Below are 25,163 nucleotides of genomic sequence, written 5' to 3'. Positions count from 1 at the left end.
AACTTCAGAGTTCAATTATGACACTGTTGATGAGAATGCCATGTTTGATGAAATCAGTGATGTTTCACATTATGTGACTGCTGAAAAAATTAAGAAATGGAAGGCACAGAAAATATCTGTTGGGGAACGCTGGGTGGAGATTCTCAGGCACTTCGAAGAGAATGATGTGCCTTGTGAGAACCTGATAACCGTGCTGGAATATTGCATGTGCCTGCCAGGTACAAATACACCGGTATAGAGGGTGTTTTCTCTCATGAACAAGATATAGACCGCAGAGAAGGCACAGCTTAAAGTGGCGACATTAAAAGCCATGCTTGTGCTGAAGGTAAATGTACGCATGACGTGCGAGCAATACTTCGCGCATCTTTGCAAAAAGGAACATTTGGTAAAGAAAATAGATTCTAGCCAGAAGTATTAAAGAAGGAGAAACTTTTCGCACAGGTTGATTTAGAAAAACGAAAATGGCTTTTGCGTGTTTGAAATAAAAATGTATGATTGAATGGTCTCTTCGTGCCTACCTACCTGCCTGCCTAAGGGGCGTAATTGGCGTAAGGGGCGTAATTGTTTTGTTTTGTTTGTGTTTTTGTGTTTAATGACGTCACCGGAACTTTTGCTGCTTTAGAAACACGCACGCCTGAAAATCAGAGATATCTGAGGTCACCAGCATTGCTCATAATTTTAAAAAAAAGGAAGACCGCTCAGTGGGTGCAAATGAAAAAAAAACCTTCTACACCAAAGAAGACTCCGTTATGTTCGTTAGTTTTTCCGGCTTTTCCAAGGTGCCTTGGCTTTTCTTCACGCTGCTTTCTCCTGGCGCATGCGCAGAAGCGTAGAGATGTTCGTCCGAATGAATGCTGGAGCAGAATGGTGCGTAATTTAAGTTGTATAACGTGGGCCGTGAACTTTTTTTGTCCATGTGTTATTACGGAAGCAAAGAGCTTCAAGTTTTTTGTTCTTTCATTGCAGTCAGTTACACTGCACACTGATCTGGGTGACATAAAGATAGAGCTGTTTTGCGAAGCATGTCCGAAGGCAGCTGAGGTAGGTGTTTACAGGCACAGCGTTCAGCTTTCGAGAACTTATTTTTTTATGATCTACTTCGTTTGTGTCTCAAGGTGGAGGTTGTAGCGTACACTGCTTGTTCATTAAAAAAAAAACGCGAAAAGGCAGTGCACCAGCTCAGCCGTATGCTGATGATTGTGTTTATTCTTATTATCAACAGGTGTTGAACAGTATGCTATAATTGCAAAATGCGGTTCATTGGTGGCATATGCATGGCAAGTGAAAATTAACTCTAAGAGAGCCGTTTTTATGAGAATTACAAGCAAATCCCACTTTTGCACGGTCAGAAGTACCGTAGTTAAAAGAGCATCAAGCCTTCGACCGCCAATGTTCATCTCTTCGAATGTGAAAAAAATTGTTTTGCGTACTTTAGGCTATGCTGCTGTTATGTGGGATATCATTAAAGACATTAACATAAGATCGAGGGTGTACAGAGAAGGGCTGCTTCGTTCGTGTTCAAAACTTTAGACGAACTTCTCTGTCTGAACTTGAGGACAGAGCTAATTACAGCCAGTGCCTCAAAGAAGTCGCGTTTCCCAGCTAAACTTCTCCTATCAGTTAATGGGTACAAGATAGACCTCGAAAAAGTCATTCCTTGCCCATCTGGGTGCCACTAAACAAAGACATGCAAAAAGTATAGCACCCTTCCACGCACAGTAATTTTTTTAAGTGTACCTTTTTTGTTTTGTGTTATCATTGCGAACGGTGTCTTTTTGCAGTCAGACCTGGCACTATTTTCACACCTCGCCTAATTAGACCTATGGACCAAAGATGACACTGCTTTTCCCCTGCTTGAACTTGCATGTCTATTTTGCACTTTGTGTACCTCTGTATTTTGTGCATACACTTTTACTATTTGTATCTTCTATTTATTAATACCTCAAAGGTCCCGATGTGGGACCTTACATGAGGGTTTACATTTACACTTGCATTTGTGCTTGCATTTCTTACTTTTAAATTTCTTTGCTATGTTTAGTTTGTACTCTTTGCCATTGTGTTACGTTTCTTCCCATGCCTTGCCAATATCCCAAAAACAGGGTTGCAGTATCAATAGTGCAAATATAATATGTGCAGCAAAATGGAGTGACAATGATGTGTGTGAGGTTTTACATGTGTTAAGCGTGATAGCTGTCATGGAGATTTTTGCTGGTAGTGCCAGTGCCAGCTTCTCTATAAAATGCCTCACGTGTGCGACTTCAGTACATAGCTTGCACCAATGTCACAGCAGCCACCGTGCTGGCGAACCAGGAGCACTGCGAGAGGGTGCGTTTCTTATAGTCTGCTTATCAAAACCTGTTCTGGACTGCACTGCTGAAGCTATGCATGGTTCGCCATCATGGCACCCATGACATCATGTGCAAGCTATTTGTAGACTGTTCTGACAAGCGCTTTTTGCTTTGGTAACACTGGAGTCAACCCGAAGTCACTTCCGGTTTAAATGCTTTTTGCTTTGGGAAGAGTGCAGTCATGCCTCCATTAACTTCTGATATGAAGCTGGGTATGACAGGTGGGCACAGCTACGTCCTCCAGGTTTAGGCACTTGCACTACTAAATGTAGAAGGCTCTGGTGCATTTTTTCCGCCCCACTTTGCTTTGGAAACTCTGCCGCAGGTGTCACACTTGCTAGGTTAATAACGCGTTGTGCATTTGATTCTCTGTCGAACCGATGACAATGTTGCATGCAAGTAGCATGCATTTCAATTGGAAAAACGACTGCAAATGGAATGCTGGTGTTTTACATGGCCTTAACTTCTGCATCCAGCTATATGACGTTACATTAGGTGAATCGACTGTGAATCACTTGGCCAAAAAAAATGAAAATACTTTGTCAGATCTCCTGCTGAATCTGTCTGTTGCAGAATGCAGGCGAAACCAAGCAAGCCAGAACTCTAGTGTGCAGCAACTCAGGGTTCTTGGCAAGTGCCCAAGAAAGGGGCTAGCAGTGTGCATTTGCAGTGTCAGTGACCACCAAGGTGCATTATTCTATTTGTTCTGAGAGTGGAAATGGGCCACGTTTGGAAATGTTTAGAAAACTAAGGACCAGAAACCTAGGGGAGCAACGCCTGGCCACTGCTTACCGAGAAACGCTGTCAGACAAGGGTACGGCAATGCCCTCCGCATCACAGGCGATGATCTTGATGCAGGCACCACTTTCCCCACTGTTCCAAACTGTAGGTTCACCGTAGTCTTATTGTGCCATGGAAGGTTTCAGACACATTAGCAGTCCCAGTAGCGTCTATGCTCTTCGTAGGCAAGCTGCTACACACTTCAAGCAGATGATGAACACGGGAAAAAGAAAGGCCTCAGGCGTGGTTGCGTCTGCACTGGACAAATTCACACGCAGTGCCAGCAGTGCCGGATTTTCATCATCAGGGAAGGCGGGTTTGTTTACAAACATCAAGACCATCTGTAGTAATGGCATCATGTAGCAACCTGTGCCCGGTTATACAGGCCACCGCAGCGTAGTGGTTGTAGAAACCATTTTCTACAGTGGGGTGATAACATCGTGTGCGCAAGGAAAAGGAAAGGAAAGAGTGTTGCTGGGTGTACCTGTTGCAGAATGTAGTGAGCATGGTTCAGTAGCTTGTGTTCATATTCAGTTGGTGACGTGCGAGCTTGATCTCGGCTGCATTTATTGGAGGAGAAATGCAAAAATGCCTGCATACTGTGATTTTGGGGCAGAGTGAAAATCTTCAGGTGGCCAAAATTAATATGGAGCTAGTCACCATGGCGTTCCTCACAGCTCACTATGCTGCTTTGACGCATCATAATTCATCAATGAACATTGTAATTGTTGCATGAGTGGGTAGTTTTGGGGCATTATGCAGCTCCAGAGCACATGCAGGTACAGTACTCACGGATTGAAATAGGACATTCGGAGCGCGTGGCCGTCGCTTCATGGAGCGCCGCCCGTAGACGCTCATGGAACCAAGGTGGTGCATTGTGGTATGGCGCGAGAGGGAGAACATCTACAAAGCAGAATTGTTCCTTCCAGTAGCCAATGAGCCGGCCTGTGGTTTACCACATGCCTGCGTGGCACTGCAAGGCTAGCGCTCCGAATGTCCTATTTCAATCCGTGAGTACTGTACAGGAGGCACTGAGCAATATGGCTAAGACAGGAGCAGAATTGCACGTATAGCAGAAATTCTGTCTGACCACTTGTTTCTTGCAGAACTTCATGGCACTATGTGCTTCCGACTATTACAATGGCTGCCTCTTTCATCGGAACATCAAGGGCTTCATGGTACAGACAGGTGACCCGACAGGTGAACTTTCAAAAACAACTTGTGCTTCACCTCTCGTAACCATGAACACCGCTAAGGTGTGGCCTTCACATTCAAGCAAGATGGCATGCTTTTCCTTATATGTAGTTTATTCGTGGAAGCAGTGCATAAAAAAAGCTTTCGAGTTGCACTACATATTCCCCATGAAGGGCTGCAGTTCCATTGCGAATACCTTACCACTGCTATGAAAGGTCGCATGTATTTCTTGCGCAACTCTGTGCGTGCTCCACACATATTAAATTCTCACTTTGTTGTTTTACTTAGCATGTGCTTTCTTTGCAGATTATGGAGTTAATAACTGTTTTGGATGTGCTGCTAATTTTTTGGATTAATGCAGCTTGGAACATAACAGAAGAGATTGTTGGTTACAAAAGCAAACCAATGCCAAAGCATGTTGATAATAACGGTTGCACAGCACCATTTTTTTTTAGCAGCCTAGTGCCCTTTTAAGTCTGTGTACGTCTTCTCATTATTAGTCTTGCAGCTCGCCGTTCCACTGAACAGTGAATGGTAGCTAAAAGATCAGAACCAAAACCTTGCTAGTGTATATTTATTTTCCATAGAGATCAAGACAAGACAACGAATGCCTACGGAAGTAAATGTTTCGCAGTGGGGTTTATCATTGCGCTTGTATTTTACAAGCAGGTGACATGACATTGGGCAAGGAAAACTGTTCTCATTGGGTGCTTTACGAATTGCATCAGTTCCAAAAGTTTCAATAGAAATTTCTGTAGACAGATGAAAAGTGAGAACCGTAGTGGACTCGAGGTTTTTACCTGATGCAGTAAAACCTCATTAAGGCATACTTCGTGGGACTGCAGATAACTGCATAAAGTTGTAGTATTCCCTAGCTGAGAATAGCTTATATATTTCTGCTTCCCTAATAAACTTTGAGGCACACCATACATTAAGGAAGGCACACACGGAACGGGAGATTTTATTCAATTCGGACAACAGAGCTCTGTTATTTTTGTATTCTTCTGAGATAGCGTCGCAGCTAATAGTGCAGCCTCAAAGGCTGCACTAGCTAACAGTGTGGAACAAGGCTCTCTCTTCTTCCACGTTCCACACACTGTTAGTGGAAGGTCTCACTCACGAGCCACCACAGATTTCGTCCCATGCTCTATATCCTGTATAATGCCGAGCTTCATCATCATCAGCCTGACTACGCCCACTGCAGGGCAAAGGCCTCTCCCATGTCTCTCCAATTAACCTATCATTTGCCAGCTGCGGCCACTGTATCCCAGCAAACTTCTCTCATCCACCTAACTAACCTTCTGCTGCCCCCTGCTACGCTTGCCTTCTCTTGGAATCCACTCCGTTACCCTTAAGGACCAGCAGTTATCTTCCCTTCGCAGAACATGCTCTGCCCAAGCCCATTTCTTCCTCTTGATTTCGACTAGAATGTCATTAACTCACGTTTGTTCCCTCACCCACTCTGCCCGCTTCCGGTCTCTTTATGTTACACCATCATGGTCAACACTTGGGAGCTGCAGTCCGGTGCAAGATGTGCTGGGGAGTAATGTCACTTGGGAAGGACTATACATAGAAAGTGCGCGATCCGTGGCAACACCAAAATCATGCCATTGCTATCACGGTGCAGTGATAGAAAAGTGTTCATGTCGTGTCTCTTTGCCCAATTTGAAATTTATTTACCCGAAGCTTTTAGTTCTTTGGGTAGTAGTTGACTGTGACATGTATTTGTATATTGCCTTTTGATGTGTGCACAGTAGTTTCCGCTTTGTAACCCCCACCCCATCGTAATGTCAAATGACAGTGTGGGTCTCTCAGATGGATAAATAATAAATCATGACAGCACAGCATGATGCAGCTGAATCACAGCTGTACAGTGGTGCCATTCAGCCAGTAACACAGCAGTGGCGGCTGCAGTAGTTTTAAGGAAGCTTTACCTGCAGCCTTGTGCGTGAAGTTAGGTATGTGCTATCAGCGACGTTCACAATAAGCCAGCACGCCACGAGTGGGCACCAGATGGATGATGTTTAACCAGAGATTTCCATTTCATGCAACTACGTCTTAGTTGGCCCTATTGCTTAAGCAAAGTATGCCTTAACGAAGTTCTACTGTATTATGTAGAGATTTCCGGAATTAATGAATCGGCATTTTGGTAGTGTGGAGTCAATTTTTGTTATGTCATTCTTATTGTCATTTATGTTAACTCCTGCATTAGATGCCAGTTCCGCACTCTATAGCACAGCTCTTGAATATTGCGCCTTTCGGCAAGCATGGCACCACCACGCAGTGCTGCAGCCACCTGATCCCGTGATGAATTGATAGCACGGTGACAAAATAGGTCAATTTTTGTTCTTATGTACCTTTTCTATCTTTTGCCACATGTGCTTTACCAGACAATTCTGATGTTTATGGTGTGCGCTAACGTGCTCAAAAAGAGCGAGAAGTGTGGTGTGCATTACGAGCTCTTATACAGTTAAAGAAAAAAAAAATGGAAGGTAGGTTGTGCCATAAATGTGGCTGAACAGTGTTCCAAACCGGTTCTGAATGATTCCTCTCATTCTTTCTGGGTCAGATTTAGTTCCAAGGTGATGAAAAAAAAAATGCAGGTACCAATTCAACGCTCTGGTTTGCAGGTTACTGAATAAGCATGGCTCACTTCACAAAGGTACTTGACTTGATATGTTCACATTGGTTCACCATTTCTTTGCATCCAAGCATGAAAAAAGTCTTCACCTTAGAGTAAGAACTTTGAGGATCCTAAAGTATTGATATTGTGTAGTGTAGACTGTTAAGCTAGTTGGCAATACATCTTTGAAAACTAATAAAAAAAACTGAATCAAGTGGCAGTTTGTCCAGATCTCTGTTTTGTCTTTTTGAGTTGTTAGTTTTTAAATAATAATAATTTGTTTAGTTTTGCAGTGAAGAAAAATTGGAGGGGACACTTAATCTCTGCCTTAAGGGTGTGACGCGGCAGTGTTAATGTGTTTATGACCATACATGCGGAATTGGTCATTCTCGACTGTACGTTCATAGATCCCTGGGAGTCCCCATACCACTCCTGGCGCAGTGGTGCAGCGGTTAAGCGATGGCCCTTCAATGGCACGTGCTGCCATTGGTGCGGTTTGTGCGACTCGGGTTGCTCCTCCTGTGCAACCTCTCGGAACCAATCATTAATTTAACAGCCACCTGCCGCTGTGGTGAGTTTGCTCACAATCCAGTGGGCAGGTTGCGATGACGCCACAAGGTCAGGTAATCTCGTTGCCCACCTAGGTCGCTTCTCCGGGGATTTTCCGACCACGCCTGATTTTCTGCACAACAAGAGCCTTAACGCTATCGCCTGCTAAATGCAAATTAAGGCCTGTCAAAGCCAAAGAGTTTGAGGGGCAGGGCTTGGCAGATGGCGACATCGAGGCAAAAGCACGCATAAACGTAATGGGTGTTCCGGCTAAATTTAGTTAAAGATTAAAAATATACCGAGGAATAATAGGTAGAGGCAACTTAAACCATGTTGTTGACCATTGTAGGTAGTTACTCAGAGTATTTTTATATTTTGTTCAATAAATAATTTAATTGGAGAAAAACTTTCTAGCTACTGCGTTTTGGGCAAAAATTCTGGTGCCAAATTGTACAGCGTGCCAAGAAATGCCTAATCCACCAGTTTTTGTTTTGATGTATGCTTTTGATGTGTTTTTTCTGTGTTGGAAAGTGTGCGAAATATGAAAACATTCCACATGACCATAAGCTTTTGTGGCGGGACAATAGCGCTCTCAAATGCGGAACTTGTGAATGTCGGCCCGTTCGATGGTGCCATGAATGTGATGGCAAAAACAACGAAAGGGGGCTGGCGACAAAAGTACCTGTCACTGGGCTGTGTTCGGTGCAGAAAACAGAGGGCGCACCAGTTTCCAGTAGATATATGCAGGCTTAAACAGAGGAGCTTCCTTGTCGTCGTTGGGTGTTTCGTCCATCAGGCCAGAAAAAAATTGACAATTACAGAAGCAGGGCACTGCATCGAAATGCAAAGACGCCACATGTAAGGCGCCAAGTTCAAAATGCTGTCTGCCAACTAGGAACACAGCTTAGTGTTTCACGCTGAACACAGTCAGCTCACAGGTGTTACTTTCAATTTTGCTGCCGTGTTTCTGCGCCGTCACGCTCGGGGCATGATCGAATGCGGCTATGTTAATGAATTTACGAATGGCTGAAAAGTTAATTTTTTTCAATTTATTTAATTGAACAAAATGTAAAAATACTGAATAACTACATACAGTGGTCAACAGCATGGTTGAAGTTGCCTCCACTTATCTTGCCTCGGTGTATTTTTAATTTTTGGCTAAATTTTGCTGGGCACTTGTTGTACAGAAGAAACAACCATTCATACCAAACAGCTAATTAAAACTTCTAGTTGTTGCAGAAAGCTACTGTGAACACTGCAGTTCATGAACAGTTTTTTTTTCATTAGTTTTTGTTCGGTTAAAAGAAATATCTCATCAGGCAAACCATTAAAAATTAAAGGACGTACTCAAGCTGCGGCAGTGGCTTGTTGGTTAGGCTGCTTGGCTGCTGACCCTGAACGAAAGACTCTCAGGTTCAGTCCCGGCTGCAGTGGTCGCGTCTCGACGGAGACAAAATGCTAGCAATGTCAGTGCACGTTAAAGAACCGCAGGTGGTCAAAATTACCCAGGGCCCTCCACTACACTGTCCCTCATAGCCTGAGTCACTTTGGGACGTTAAACCCCACAAAATTAAGGATATACACGTTCCCCATATTTAGTCTGTGAGGCAAAATAAAGTGCTCTGGCAGTCGAAGTTCCTGCACCGAGGTATGCACAATAAAAAATCTTTAGTCCAGATATGTATTAGTTCAACTTTTAATTTTATTTTACAACTAACTGTTATTAATTTCAAGACCCCAAAGGGCCCATGGATTCCAATTTGAAAACTGCTACTATGAAAGGATTAGCTGGGTGGTTCCTGGGCCATTAAAAGTTCTGAACTTATAGTTTTTGACCATTGGTGAAATGGAAAGCATTTACTGGGAAATACAATGATTGAGTAATTGCCTAAGTATGAAAACTGTAAGATTGCATATGCATACGCTTGCAGGAAGTAAATCTCCAGCACAGCTACCCAGTGACCAAGTTGTGCTGCTCATGGCGGAATTGTGGGTCAGTAGGCTATGAAAATTAGGTTTTGCAATAAGTCATTCTTGTGAAAGCTGGTAATGTGGCTAAAGTGTAAGAAATATGTTGTGAAGTGGGTCTTTTTTTTTGTGCAGCATTGTCTTTTTTACTCACTAGGGAAAAAAAAATAAATGGGATTTGTAGCGTCTGTGTGAAATGTGGTATGCGAAAACAGCTTGGCTGTATTGCATAAAAGAGTGACTGATGCCTGATGCTGGTGTTTCCCTTCAGGCACTGGAAAAGGAGGCAAAAGCATTTGGGGTGGCAAGTTTACAGATGAACTTCGTGATGACCTAAAGGTATTGCTACGCCTTATACCAACTTGTGTTTCTGTTTATGAAGCTACACTGATAGTAAGGAATTGTTTGCAATCTGGATGCTTCTTGCCATTTCTGATCTAGACTTCTGGCTCATCATCAGCCAAGAAGAGCACCCTGCAGGGCGGAGGCCTCTTGCAGTGACCTCTAATTTATTTTTACGCTGAATCATTTCCTGTCCCTCCTCACTCTTGTCTGCTTTCAGTTAACATTTTCCTCCTCGCTGTACCACTCTCCCACTTCTACTGCGCACTAGATGTCCTGCCCGTGTCTATTCCCTCTTTTTAATTTCAGCCAAGATAATGAAAATACCATTTGCTCTAAGCTCAGTACTCTTAAGACAGGTCTTGAAATAAGCCTGTGATTTTACTTTTGATTTCTGCCTGCGGTGCTCTTAATTCCACTTCTAGCCCTCTGTTTGCCTCTAAGTTTTGGCCTTATAGGTGAGTACTGTACTGGCAAGGGGCAGCGGTTATAGTTTTCTTTTATGTGATATTGGCAAGCTGACTCGCTGTAGAGATGGCTCTCGGGAAGAAGAGTGTTGAGAAAGGCACGTCCGTTCAGGTCTTTTGTGCAGGCTTAGCTGGCTCCTGGTCACATTTAGGGCTCTAACTTTGTGCGGCGGAAAGTTTTAAATTCCTAATGCTTCAGAACGACATGCAAGTGCTTAAGAGCAGATGGCTATGAATATAGAAATAAGGCAGTCTGGGTCGCTGAGGAAGAGGAGGCACTGAAGGATTTGGTTGGAGTAGGGAAAAGAAAAGGCCGAACGGGTGCAGGACGAGGCAGCTCGAAACACCAAGTAGCGATGGCTGCTGCTGCTTCTCTATTTTATCCGCTGATTCTGTATTTTCGCGTGCTGTCTGTGTTTCCCGGGGAAGGGGGACGTTGGGTTGGCCTAAAGAGTTTGAGACTGCATTATAGTCGAATAATATTGCTTCTTATAATCACATGAGTTCTCGACTCCCCCTGGCATTATATTTGTGCAAACAAGGCAAATCATTAATTTTTTCATCCTACAGTCATTCATTCCTACTGGGGCCTGTGACAACAGCATTGAAAAGGAATGTGGCTGTTGAAGAACAGTTGCAAGAAAAATGCTTAAATTCGCTGTTTTTTTGTGGAATTGTCAGAATCTGAGGGCCTTGGTTGTATTGGCTGTGTGCCACAGTATAGCATATCTGGCTGCTGTGTGTGCTTTCTCTGTCCCATTTTATTTATTCACTCCCTGTGCATAGGGCCACGTGTGTAGATTTCTCCATGGGCAAGGGAACTGCTGCAGTGGTCCAGCTTGTATGACATTGCATGTGCACCCTTCCTCCTTACACTTTTATAGCCACTAGTGATGCTACCCCCTTTTTTTGCTGCACTTAAGTAGTGTGGCTGCATTTGTGGCAGTGGCAAGGTGAGGAACTAATCACAGAGGTTGCCAACATTCTACCGTTGCATTGTGTGGCACCCAGTGGAATTGAGGACCCCAACTTTTCCCTCTAGTGTAACACAGCATGTTGGGGAGTTGTCTGGTTATCTTGCAAGTTAAATGGGCTGCAAAACCTGTTTCCTTATTTGCGCTACAGCTTTCCAGTGGTCTGCTCTGACACCTAAGCAGACGGCTGAACACTGCAAGCAGACGCAGCTCAGTAGACTTGCAACAGTTGTCAGAGCCCTAGTCTCTTAACTACGTACCAGACTTGGTAAAAGACACAAATTTACATTATCAATGGCATTTAAGGGCACTGCAATGAGTGGCCCATAGCATTTATGAACTTGAATGACCCTCGAGGTATACAAATGATTGTTTTTGCTTGGTAGTTTTCATCATAAAGGTGGTGCTGGCATTGCTTTGCACATTTAAACCTCTCTAGGCAGACAGTACTCAGTGTCACTTCATGATGTTTCCTTTGCCATGGGCAAGAAAAATAAAGTGCGACTTAAGGTATTTAGAACGAATAGCGTGCACAGACAAAGGGCGGAGCACAGAGCAACAGTGTGTCCTTTCTTTGACACGAGTGTGTGTGCTATTCCTTTCTTTTCAGGATGACTTGCCAAGTGACCACATTCGTCTTTCTCATGCAGCTTAAGTATGGCTGATGCCAGTATCTACATAGCTGTGGGAATCTGCATGTGGGGTTTATGAACTTGGCAGCTAGTAGGACACTAGAGGGAACAAATGAAAAGAAAGATGGTAGGCCCGCCTGGAACAACACTGCCAGTGTTTTGTCAGCATGGAAAGGTGACTACATTATGGAGAAGTGGCAAATGAAGTTCCCGATGTCTTCCCCATTAATAACCCCACAAAACCCTGGTGCTGTAGCATTATTTTCACAATGTCTTTCCTCTGGTGAGACAGACAAAACAGCAAACATCCTGACCATTCAGAGAAAACTACGAAAAGAAATCGGCTTTTGCACCGTTTACAGGCACTTTTGTTGCATTATTTATCGTCAGATAGTGCCAGCATACTGTTAGCTGTGAAGCCCAGTTGATCACTTTTCATGACAATAGCTGCTCCGGTATTTGCAAAAGAGTATGGACGACTCGGAGATATTGTGCTTGGTTTGTAAGTTCCTGTGCGTGACTGTTCCGCACAGGCCAAATATGTGGCATGCATTTTCAGATCTCAACGGTTATCACTGTACTGCTTTTTCGTTTCAGTGCTGTACTTCCCATCCTTGTCAAAATAGTGTTCCACATGAAAGTGATGAGTCAGTCGTGGGCAGGGAAATTCACTTGACCAGGCGCTTTCTCCGGAATTCTCGAGCGGTGTCACTGCAGTATTTTTCCTCTTTGCAATTTTCTGACTTATCTGAGCTCTGTTTTCGGTAAAGGTAGCATATTTGCAATGTTGGGACACTAATTTTTCAATGAAGCTTTCTTTTGGCATTCTCCTTGTGTCTCAGTCTGGTCCCCCACAAAATTTCCGGCAGTCTTAAATTTTATTAGTGCTTAATCGATGAAGCAAAAGTTTGCATGGGGTGTGTAGTGCCAGTCGATCAAGCAGATTAATTTTTTATGGAAAGAATGAGACTATTTTTATTTGTTTTTAAATGCCTGAACTAACAAAAATATGAAACACTGTCATAGTTTAATCCCTGCAGGGGTGTCTGCAACATGCAGATGTTGGTGAGTTGCGATACCATGGGTTCGCAAGCATCCGCAGGGAGATCCCCGCAAGGGGGTGATGGTGAGCAGTGCATCACCACAGACCCGAGCACCCGCACTTAGCCATGCGTGGCATCGCTGTGTCCGGGGAAAGGGGGATCCTGGTGGTTGAGCCGATGCCGAGCGTTTGGACCTTTAAGGCCCTCGGTGGAGGCAACACACCACTTTGGCCCCAGCTTCCTGTAGACGGCACCTTTGGCCTGACCCGACCGGAGGAAATCGGCAGTCGCCTTTTTCTATCCTCCCCTCCTTTCCTACCTTCTTTCTTACAGCTCTCCTACCTCCGATTCGCTTCTTGGTTCTTCCTTTTTTCCTGGCGGCGAGGATTAACCTTGTGTGGCTGACTACCCTGTGTTGCGTCATATCTGGATATAGTTGAGGTGTACAACTGGCATAGACAGAACTTACTTGCAAGTTCCTGCCCCATCCCCTCGTTGAGCTCCTTTCCTTGGTGGGTGGGCGGCACCACAGCCAAACAACACATGCATTTTATGGCTTCTCTTCTCCCACAAAATGATTGCCCTCAAAAAAGAGGGCGGACCGATGCAACTGCAAAGTTTTTCCAAAAACCAAAAAAATTTCCAAAGTACCATGTTCTTCATATTGAAAAAACAGAAAAAAACTGCAAGAGCTATGCCTCATTCTTAGTTTCCAAATGTGTAGCCTTGGGTCCAGGCTACAAACTATCAGAAATGCCCAGTGGTGATCTGCCGTCAGAGACATTGCCCATTACTCGAAACTTTCTAACCTAGTGTCCATTGGGGACATCCATGTGTCAAATACAGCACACTGATCTCTAAACGCTGTTTGTGGTGTGATTTTTGAAACAGATTTCATCCACCTCACTGAGGAAAAGATGCTTGAGGGTCACAGAGACCAGAGTGTCATAAATGTACATCGTATCAGAAAAAGGAAGGAAGACAAAGAGATATGCGCAAAACATCTGCTCTTGATTTTCAACTCAAGCACACTCCCTGAGTCCATAGAAGCAGGCTACCTGAAAATAAACTTCAGACATTGCATTCCGATTCCGTGAAGATGCTTCACGTGCCAAAGGTTTGTTCATGGGTCACAAAGCTGCTGTGGCCGTAAAAGTTGCAGTTAATGTGCCTCAAAAGCGCATGCTTCTATAAACTGTGAAGGAGCATCACTTAGCTGCGCAAATTGCGAAGGTGATCACCCCGCCTATTCAAGGTCATGTCCCTGATGGAAAAATGAGAAAAGTATTATAACAATAAAAACAAAACAAAATATCACTTTAAGGAAGCGCGATGACTCTTCCATGCAAAGAACACTTCCATTTCACAAAACCCAACTTCACCGATGTGGTGCGCATGAGTGGTGCACCACACTGCACCCTGGCACCTGCCCAGGCAACTTCCACTGAGCCTATGGCAGGGCCATCCACACCCAAGGCAGGGACACCGAACGGTGCTCTACAGTCTCCTAAGCAGAGAGCGCCTGCTCATGGGTCGGCACCCCACAGGACTCCCCCCATCAGGGGAGGCCAGAAACCAACACATCTGCGGCTTCTCTGCGGTCCTGCAGCACCTCTAGTGGGGTAATGGATGTAACTCCCAGTCCGCCTGCTTTGCAGTGGTGGGCCAGCTCTCTGGAGTGAAGAAAAGACAGAGTCCTGACAACGGGCCCAGAAAAGAAATGAATCCCTTCCATTCACACCCAGAAACAAGCATGACTTTCTTGGTTCAATGGAACTGTAGAGGACTGCTGAGGAATGACAGTGACATAACACTTATTCTAGGGTCAATATTGCCTATACTAGTTGTATGTCTGCAGGAAGCCAACCTTGGTCCACAACATGTAAATATCCTGAGACATTGTAAAACATTCCAACATGATTGCGAGCATGCAAATAGACCCTCGAGAGGCGTCGCAAGTATCATTAAAAGTGGCGTCCCTGCTCTAGAAATCAAACTTGAGGCGGTTGCAGTCAGCGTCGTCAGTTACAAAACAAAAATGACGGGATTGCATTTGCGTCTGCTTAAGAGCGGAAATGCGAAAGCCTTTCCCCTCTTTCTTCCTCCATTTTTTAATTTTTATTTCTTATTTATTTTTGTTTTACTTTTTCCTATTCCATTACATATATGTTGTTTATCAACTGTTGCTTAATCAACTTTTACATTTTATTTCAATTACCATACAACCTATGATTGACAGTTCATGCAGACAACTTCTACGTACAACTTCCATCTACAAACTTCTGTCTACAGCTTCCATCCATGCCACTCATGAGCCAAGAAAGGCTTATGCTTTAATAATATGTTCTGTTCAGCACATTAACAGTTCAAGGTTTAGGAGGCCTGATTGATGAACTGCCGGAGCCGTATCTGGTAGTTGGCGATTTTAACACTCACTTCCTGTTCTGGGGAAGTGAACGCTGTGACTCTAGCAGCCAAATATAATCGATTTTATCCTTGTAAATAATGTCTGTCTTTAAATATGGCAAAACTTCTTGCCCAAGCTCAGCAAAAATGCGCTTCCTTAATCAAGCTTTCGCATCGCCATCTGTTTTTAGCGATTTTAAATGGGGTGCTTTAAATGACCCCCTGGGGATTGATCACCTACCTGCTGTCATAGGGCTCTCATTGTCTACTTTAATCATCCCCACAAGACCACGGCGCTGGAAAATTCACCTCGCCGACTGGTCATTTTTTAAAACAAATTCCACTCTGGAAAAAGAATTGTGTGAAGAGCTCACCATAGACGAAATTAATGAAAGGTTTACAACTTGCGTAATATCGGCCGCAGCACTAGCTATTGCACAAGCAACAGGACTCGTACAAAAGGAACACAAAGTATGGTGGACACACAAATGCACATTTGCAAAAAAACGGCAAAACAAAGCCTCGGGCCATCTCCGTCGGTATCCCACTGCCGAGAACTTACTAATGTTTAAGAGAGCTAAGGCTAGAGTGAGTTACATCTGAAGAAATGCAGAGAAAACTTTTTGGTAGAAATATGTGTCTTCTATAAACAATTCACTACTCTAAAAAGAATGCGGGAACAAGTTCGTAAAATCGTCATACTCCTTTCACATTTCCTTTGTTGACGACACCCTGTACACAAACATCATTAGAAGAACAGGCCAACATACTGGGCGAGCATTTTGCTGAAGTTTCCAGTTCGTCCAATTACACAAACACGTTCCAGAAGTACAAAGCAATAGCAGAAAAACAAGAACTTCCATTTGCAGCAGGTATGCACGAGGACTACACTCAACCCATCACACTCCAGGAATCGATTAGGGTATTATCTTCTGGTAAACAGACAGCAACAGGCCCGGATAATGTGCATTACACTATGCTTGCCCATCTCTCTGAGGCGGCCGTAGGGGCACTTCTGAAATTCTTGAGAAAACGCCTGCAGAGTGGAAAAACACAGCCATAGTACCTTTTCTGAAACAAGGAAAACCACCAGCAAGTCCTAGCAGTTAAAGGCCGTTAGCCATCACCAGCTGCATTGCTAAATCTTTTGAAAGTGTAGTAACATTATACTGACCTTCGTACTTGAATCCTGGCAACATTTAGACATACATCAATGTGGATTTAAAAAAGCATGTTCAACCACAGGTCACCTAGTCCGCCTAGAAAACACCATCTGGGAGGCATTCATCCATAAGCAGAACTGTATCGGGAGTCTTCTTCGACCTGGAGAAGGCCTATGGTACCATGCGGAAGTTCGGCATCTTCCGTGACCTAGCAGAGCTAGGTAGCCACGGCAGGATGTTGAACTGCTTGAACATCTGTGGAAATATGGGGGGGACAGCCTTCCGCCCCCCTGCACTCCCATTCCGCGGATGCAACGTTTCCGCTCGCTAACCGCGGAGGGGTTCGTGCTCGAGGGAACATAGGGAGGGACGACAAAGCGTGAACAGTCATATGCTATTGATTACACTTGCAATTAATACACAAGAGTGGGCCAGCTAGCTACAGAACATCAATGAGGCATTCCTTAGAAATAGAAGGCTACGTAAGAAGGGCTTCCGACTTACCGGCTGGGGCAGGGGCGCGACTTCGGAGGTATCGGCGGCGAACGTTTGCATGCACCGACAATGGCAACCGGGTCTTCCCGTGCACGTCGGCATTCTTGGGGCAAAGCCATCCTGGAGCATTTGCTGAGGTAGGTGCCAAGAGTGTGTGTTTGCTGCACTCAATTCGCTGCCTGAAACCAAAGTCCAGCGGCAAGGCACGACGGACCTCCGTGCGCCTAGCACGGAGGGTGACAAGAAAAGAGCGTGCGGCTGCAACTGCTCGTGACGCTGGCCAGATCCTGAAGAGACTTTCACCGGCTCCATGGAGTTCCGCGTAACCTTCGAGGTGGCGCTCCCGTCGCTGTTTCTGCTTCTGCCATGAAGGAGACTTGTCTCCTCGCCCAGCCGGTGCTGTTCTGACACACAATGAAGATGGTCGGCCATGTCGAAATGGAGGGGGAAAGAGGTTTTCCACATGTCTGACTGGCTATCTTCACATTCAGAGTCCGCCTAGGAGCAACTCTCTCCGTGACTTTCACCCAAGGGGTGTATTCTAAGCACGACACTCTTCGTAGTAAAAATGAATTCTTTAGCTAATGTAATGCTCAAGTCTATAATTTGTTCGGTTTGTGTAGATGGCCTATAGATAGCATGCACTTCCTCCAACATATAGACCTGTGAGAGACAAATACAAATCACTGTAAATTAACTGGCTGCTTGGGCAGAGAGAAGTGTACTCGTTTTCTCCTCAGAAAACAGTAGCTGTTCTGTTCTCACTGCGACGAGGCCTACAGGTCGATCCTAGTATATACCTGAAACAAACCATACTGCCAAGGAAACGAACAAAAATTTTTAGGCGTCACTTTTGACAAGAAACTCTCATTTCTACCCCACATTAACAACCTTAAAAAGGAAACTTCTCAGGCCATCAATGTGCTCTCGCGAAAACTGTGGGGGTCCGGTAGAGCATGCCTTTTACAAATCGCTCTCTGGTGTGCTGCAAGCTGGAGTGTGGGTGCGCAGTATATGGTTCAGCAAGAGCATTCTACCTGAAAAGATTAGACTCAGTTCATAATCTTGGTCTGCGTCTATCATCTTGAGCATACAAACATCTCTGCCATCACATTGTCACTAAGTGCCCATCCAAAAGATTATTCAACAATAAACCGCATTTTATCAGGCCACAAGTACTGCGCTTTGAAGATAAATGCGAAGAGTTGGCAGTACTAGATGTCCTAACAAATATTTGCCACCATGGTACAGCCTCCCTTATGTGACTTCACTCTGACACATTTACACAAAAAGGAAATGCCACATCAGCACATATACTACAAAAATTATTTACAGTGCAAGAAAAATATGACCCCTACCCTGAATTTTACACTGATGGCTGAGAAACAGAGTCATGTTGGAAGTGCCGTAATTCTAGGAGAAAATGAAAACATGATACGGCTGCCACAGTGCGCATCGGCTATTACTGCTGAGTGTCATGCCATCTTCATAGCTGTAGAACAAATAGTAAAAGAGAACATCAAAAATAGCATCATTTACACCGTTTCCCTGAGTATGCTCAAAGCACTGCACTCTAGAAATGCTGCTGAACCCGTAATAGGAAACACCATACATAACAGAGTTAAAATCACAAAACAAAGACATAACTATATTCTGCTGGGTCCCTAGCCATGTCGGAATTGTGGGTAATGAGAAACGAGATGCATGTGCTGCACAAGCCCAATTCCATCAAATAAAACAAGTGAACATACTGCATAGGGATTGTTTGAAGTTTATATGCAGTTAACTCAGAAATAAGTGGCAGGCTGCATGGAAAGAGCAGGTAAACAACAAACTGCATTCTGTAAAGCCTGCTTTAGGAGAATGGAAATCATGTAGACATCAAGAACTTTTTACTGAAGTTATTTTATGTCGGCTACGCATTTGGCACACGCAACTTCCGACTGACAAAACAAGACAAACCTTTCTGTGAAATGTGCTGTGAAACGGTGTTGTTTATTTTAATGTTTATTGGCTAGCTGAGCATTACAAATTGCATTAAACAGGAAAGATTAATGAGTGATATCGAATTTTTTTTGTTTTTCGCAAATTCAGCTTGGGTAGTTATGCTTTCTGAATGAAATTTGTCACGTTATGACATGCTGCTAAGTGTAACTTTCTCATTTGCTTGTAGCTGAAGAATTTGCCAGCAGTTCTGTACATAGGCAGGCTAAGTGTGTTGTGCTTAACACACTTAATAACACACCACATGCGGCACATGTCTCACGATTAAGATAAGATGGAACAGCCACTGCTCTGTGTCCCATCCCGCACTAAGATGGTCTGTACTCCCATTTTCTAGTCATTGCTTGTGGAACATATGAGTAGTCTATGCTGCTAGAGGAGTGTCCGACAGTGTTACCGGCACATTGAGACATGCTGACCACTTGTTTGACTTTGCAGCACAATGTGCGGGGAGTGGTCTCCATGGCAAACAACGGGCCCAACACCAATGCGTCGCAGTTCTTCATCACGTATGCCAAGCAGCCACATTTGGACCTCAAGTACACAGTCTTTGGAAAGTATGTTCTTGTCTTTCTAATCCTTACACAGATCCACAGGATGACTGTGGTGAAGCTCTTGTCACTGTCGCCTCATGAAATGACTGCTACAACGGGAGCCCCTGCCACTAATACCATTACTGGAAAACATTTCCTCCAGAGTCCATACTTTGCTCTTGGAGGGGAAAGCTTGACTTGCTTGAAGCAGCATCCATAGGGTTGAAAGATTGAGGAAATCATTCCTTTTGGGGCTGAATTTGTGGTCATGGCGAACTGGTCCTCAAATAAGTTGTCAGCTGGGCAAGTAGGCCTCCAGAGTGTAACTTGAATGACATTTGAAAGGGAACATGTGGAGGGTCTTGGCTGATTTCGGTTTTGTTGTGTGTTTGAGATGTTTGCATGTGATTCCGCTCAGAAGCCTAATGTGTATGCAAAAATCTAACCCATGACCACAAATACTAGTGATTGGTGAGGACTAAGCCCAGTTCTGTGAGGTTGCGAGCCTAGTGTGCCAAGTACTTGGCCCCAAACCTGTGTGAGAATGGGTTGAAGCCAGACTGTGGGCTGCGGCTGGAACTGGCTGTGCCGTATATTATGTTGGGGAGGAAAGTGGTGCAGCAGCTGTTCTATCATGGACTCATTGGGACGGTCTGGCTTTAAACAAACTTCTGAAGCAGTATTCACACAGGGGAGTCATGCGACAGGACTATCACACATTCAAGAGATGGTGCAATGACTAAACTTTTGGCGGTGGAGGAAATGCGATTATTTACTTAACCAGCGCAAAGCATCCCTGGCTTTTGTCTCCTCGCTTTTAGCGGCGTTTTCTCGGTACGCCTAGCAACTTTGCAGGCCTTATTGCTTTTAGCCAGTGTTTGCTGGTTTGCCAGTGGAGAGTGATGTTCCTCACAGTGCAGGGTAGCAAGTTCTGATGAGCTCCCTTGTGTGCCCTTTCTGCCCTTTCTGGATGTATTGATAAGGCGGGACAGCAATAAGCTCAGTTTCAGCGTTTATAGAAAACCGACCCACACCGGAAGACACCTTAACTTTAATTCGGTTCACCCTGCTACACAGAAGAAATCAGTCGCTATGTCCTTGTTCAAATGATCGCAGCGCATCTGCAGCTCCCTTGAAGACCAGACCATTGATTTTCAAACTATACGACAAGAACTTTCAAGCAACAACTACCCGACCTCATTTGTGCAATCCATGGAAAAACAGTTATGTCGCCCAGCAAGCGATACTCCTCTGTCACCCTTGAAACGTGCTGCCGTGCCCTATGCTCCCGGACTAAGCGAGGCTTTAGCACGCATCATGCGCACCTTTGGTGTTCATATCGCCCACGTTTCGACAAGAAAACTTCGCCATGCGTTGGTAAATGTCAAAGACCCCCTTCCCAAAGAAAAATATCCAGGCGTAGTGTACAAGGTTCCTTGTTCCGACTGTGACTACGCATACATTGGCGAAACCGGAAATTTCGAGAGGCGGCTAAAAGAACATAGTAACGATGTACGCAACAAAAAAGTGGATTCAAATGCTATCGCCGAGCACGCAGTATCTACAGGCCATGACATCGACTGGGGTCGGGCACACGTGCTTTCAACCGAAAAGAAGCTATACCCTCGCCTGCACTTGGAATCATTAATCATCCAAACTACTAGTCACACCCTCAACCGCAACGATGGAAATCTTAACCCAATCTACGCACGCTCCCTGCGCCCTCTTTTCAAGCATATGTAATGCCACTGAGCTGCTTGCTTCATTTCAATGTGAACAAGGCTCCCGTACGGGAGCCGAAACGTCTGTTTATGTTTTTTGTTTTCTTTGATCGGCGCTCCTTCTTCTTCGTCAACATGTTTGTCCCTGACCAGACGAGTTTTCGTCGAACTCTCGACTTCCCCTAGTACCTACGTATACATCTCTGTGCATTGAAGGTGTTAGTTTTCTTTGTGAAAAGATGTGAAGCATTGAATGGGTAGCGGGATGCGGCATATTTCACACTTGTAATTGACGTGTGCTTCCTTCCATTTAGTGAAGCACCAGTGGGGTCTTTTTCCTGACGAGCTGTGTGGGTATGGTGGCTGGTGGCAGCGCCCCATTTTGTTTTTTCTGAATACACCATTGTTTTTTTTTTTCGGTGCCTGAATGTGTTCCCATTGATTAACTGGCGGCCCAGCAGCGATCGAAATTACATGTAGATACTCTGCTGGTGTACACGAATTAATGTGTAAGCCTGGTGAGTCACTACCAGTGAACATGTGGCGCTAATTTTTTTTTTTTTTTGAAGATAGAGGGGTTGAGTTCAAAAACTGGAAATGGCAAAACTTACCAGGCATGTCTGAGAAGAAGCAGAGCTGATGCCATCCAGACAAAAACTCGCAAATGCCAAATTCAGAGCAGTGCCAACTCAAACTGCTCTTGATCCTGCTCTCATCAAATGACAATTGTAAGAATTATAAAAGAATCTTTTCTTTTCATTGATGAGCTTCCAGCACCAAACAAACAAACTCAGTTGAAATGTATCCTGTATTTATTTCCATCTGCTGAAAGCCAATGCAACAGTTGGGTTAAATTTGACCTCTTGTGTGCACAAAGTTGCAAGCTTTCATAAGCAAAATCTGCATCACCCTTCGTTATATCTGCAGTTACTACTTGATCCTCACCCCTCGTTTTCCTCCATTAATTCCTCTTCCATTACCATCGTTAAGTTAGATTTCTTTACACAACTACTATTTGCTCCAGTGGTGACAATGTTCCAGCCATTGCACAAGATCAGTAAAAAAAATGTGTGGAGAGTCCCTGTGCATGCATATCCCTATGAAATTTCTCTCTGTCTATGCTATGTTCAAAAACTCTTCTCCTTGCCTGGTTTGCTTGTGGATGGAATTTGTTTGCTTGAAGCCATACAGCAAGCCACCCTCAGTGCCCAGAAGAGCTCATCTTTAGACTTACTCAAAACTACTCTCTGGACAAACTTGAAGGGCGCGGTGTGTGCAAGATTGCTTGGCACAATGATCAAAGTGCACTGGCACCTGTGTTGGCCGACTTTGGAGGCTTTTTGAACATGTTGAGTTCATTGCATCATGTCCCTTAGAGTCCCTCCTTACTGACACAACAAACAGTTTTTTGTAATTCTGTGTCAAACTATTTTAAAACTCCAAAAGCAGGAAACCAGATGTCAGTTTCATAGGCAAGGGTGTTGCTCCACTTGACACAACAATGACTGAGGCCCCTAGTTTCCCGCGATTCCGTGAAAAATCACGGATTTCTGGATTTTTTTGTGGAATTTCGCGTTAGCGGCCATATTCTCATTTTTTACTCTACTGTTGTAACAGAATGACAGAACGATAGTAAAATGACTAATTTCCCTTATTTGTACGAATATAACAAGAGGCTGAAGAGTTCGAGGCCTCAGGAGAATTTTAAAAAATATTATTACGATTATAACCCAATCAACACAATCTCAAACTGTTCAAACCAACCATAGCTTAAGGTACCCCCCCCCCCCCCCCCCCCTGTAAAAAATAAAACACGAATGTCATGCTAAAATACGGAAGCTACGGATGCGCCGGCGTTATTTAAGGGGAACATGGCAATTAAAACTACTCTCGTTATTTATGCACCAAATGTAACCAAATTTACTGCAGTTATGTAACATGTGCTAATTTGATAACTCCATATTATTTTAAACAAGCTTGTACAGATCTTGAGTAGTTATAGTTGACGCACTCTTATAGTTGTCCGTGGGACATTAAATAATTAAGGAGAAAATGTGCAAGTTTTGGATGCAAGCATGTTTGCAAGGGTCTGCTGCTTGCAGTGAAGCTATTAGTTTTTCTTTAAAAATGCCTAGTAACTTTAAAAATAAAAGCTAAAATTTACCATGCATATTTACATGACCACTGTTTTACAAAAATCGGCTTCAAAAACTATTAAAGGTATATATAGAGAAATTCAGAGCTTTATTGCACACTTCAGTGTCTTAGGAGCCATGCACAACAAACAGAATTATTTTACTATTATTGGTTACAAAATGTCACAGGGATAAGTTACAGCAACTACACGAAAAGTGAAAGCTGAGAAAATCAATCCGAGCATTTATTTTCACGTATGGCGCGCTTATCGCATCGTATGCTTCTGGTTTTAGTCAGAGAAATGTGACATGGCAACCAATGAAGGCTGTCATTTTCTGACCTCGCCTCTTGATGTTGATACTAATGCAATTGTGCTCCGTTGTCGGAAGCCCGTGGAATTCACGATACGCCAGGACTATCAGGAGCAATGTTCATTCACAATTTTTGACGGTCACACATAAAAAAAAAGGTAATTTTCTTAATTTGTATTGCATACTTCTCCAGTTTTTTGTCTCAAGACAGGTGAAGACCCGAAAGTTAAAAAAAAAAAAAACTGAGAACTCAAATTTTGCCCAAATTTGTCATTTTAGTTACTGCGTCCTTCATAAAAGGTAATGCTTCAGATGTGCGTGGCACAGTCAGAAGAAGCATAGCCTCCAATACAATGCACGCAGCCTCCCTTGCAGCAGCGGCCGCACCGCTACTGTGCTCTTTTGCTCTTCTTTCCTTTCGCTACTCCACCCAACTCCTTCAGTGCGTCCTGTTCCTCAACGGCCCAGACCGCCTTCTTTCTATATTCATAGCCACCTCCTCCTTAGCACTTGCACGCCGTGTGCTTCGCACCATGATTCCTGAAAAGCTCGCTGCACCTTGCGTCTCATGTGCCTGGTTGCGAATGTCGCTTTAGCTACTTTAAGCTTGGAGGAGGGAAGAAAAAAGTTCAGGCTACATTCTTACCCTGGTTGCGAATATAACGTAAGATGCGTTCTGAAGCATTATTTGATGTCTCCCGCAGAATTCCGCAGATTTGTTCTCAATTTGCTGAATTTAAAATTTTCCGCTGCAGATAGTTATGGGGTTCAATTTTGGATGATACGAATTTCGAGTGATGCGAACATTTTTTGCAACCCCGTGCGATTCATGTCATCAAAATTCTGCTGTAATGTGATATCACACAACTGCCTGTGCACCAGGAGCAGTGACCACCATGCAGCACTGGGGTGTGCACATCTGTGCCCAGGACATGTGCTGCCAGCCTGCCACTATCTTCCAGCACACTAGAAATTCTGAAAGGAAAAGGAAAGCACAGAGGCGCCCTTTTATGATTGCTTGAGAGCACAGAGCATGCAGACCATTGATTTGACATTTTAAAACTCAGCTTCAAAGAGTTGCTGGAACATCGGCATATATGCTGGGCTGGTGTGTGAGAATTTCTGGGAAGAAGTTGGGCCGTTTTGCTTTGCAAGGAGCAGTAATTGGCTCATTTCTTTTGTGAGGATTTTAAATGGAGATGGCAGGAACACATTTGCCACTGTTCAAACATGCCCTGAAGAACTAGTTTTGCAGTTTGCTAAATGTCTGTACTTCCTGCACATTTCAGAGTCATCGATGGCATGGACACACTCGAAGAGCTTGAAAAGGTTCCCGTTAATCCAAAGAACTACCGTCCACTTCGTGATGTGAAGCTCAACTCTGTCACTATTCATGCCAACCCTTTTGCACAATAGGGAATACAAACGGGGCATCAGAAGCCTGTGGGTTTCTTTCTCAGTCTGTTTGTATTGA

At 44.1% G+C, this 25,163-nt stretch overlaps 2 protein-coding genes across 2 annotated transcripts in view; both read left to right on the top strand.

Annotated features, from left to right (window-relative positions):
* Nucleotides 1-25,163, top strand: part of LOC144115943 (uncharacterized) — a 457,564-nt gene that overhangs the window by 296,041 nt on the left and 136,360 nt on the right. The gene's annotated exons all lie outside the window — the stretch shown is intronic.
* Nucleotides 680-25,163, top strand: LOC144115937 (peptidyl-prolyl cis-trans isomerase-like 3). The gene is made up of 6 exons (XM_077650567.1): nt 680-867; nt 967-1,041; nt 4,235-4,328; nt 9,734-9,801; nt 19,427-19,545; nt 24,979-25,163. Exons 1-6 carry the CDS (start codon nt 712-714, stop codon nt 25,103-25,105), a joined length of 639 nt encoding a protein of 212 aa, XP_077506693.1. The 5' UTR covers nt 680-711; the 3' UTR covers nt 25,106-25,163.

This window comes from Amblyomma americanum, chromosome 1, assembly GCF_052857255.1.
Source record: "Amblyomma americanum isolate KBUSLIRL-KWMA chromosome 1, ASM5285725v1, whole genome shotgun sequence".
NCBI lineage: Eukaryota > Metazoa > Arthropoda > Arachnida > Ixodida > Ixodidae > Amblyomma > Amblyomma americanum.
Note: the sequence above shows the minus strand (reverse complement) of the source record. Positions and strands in the feature narration are given on the sequence as shown.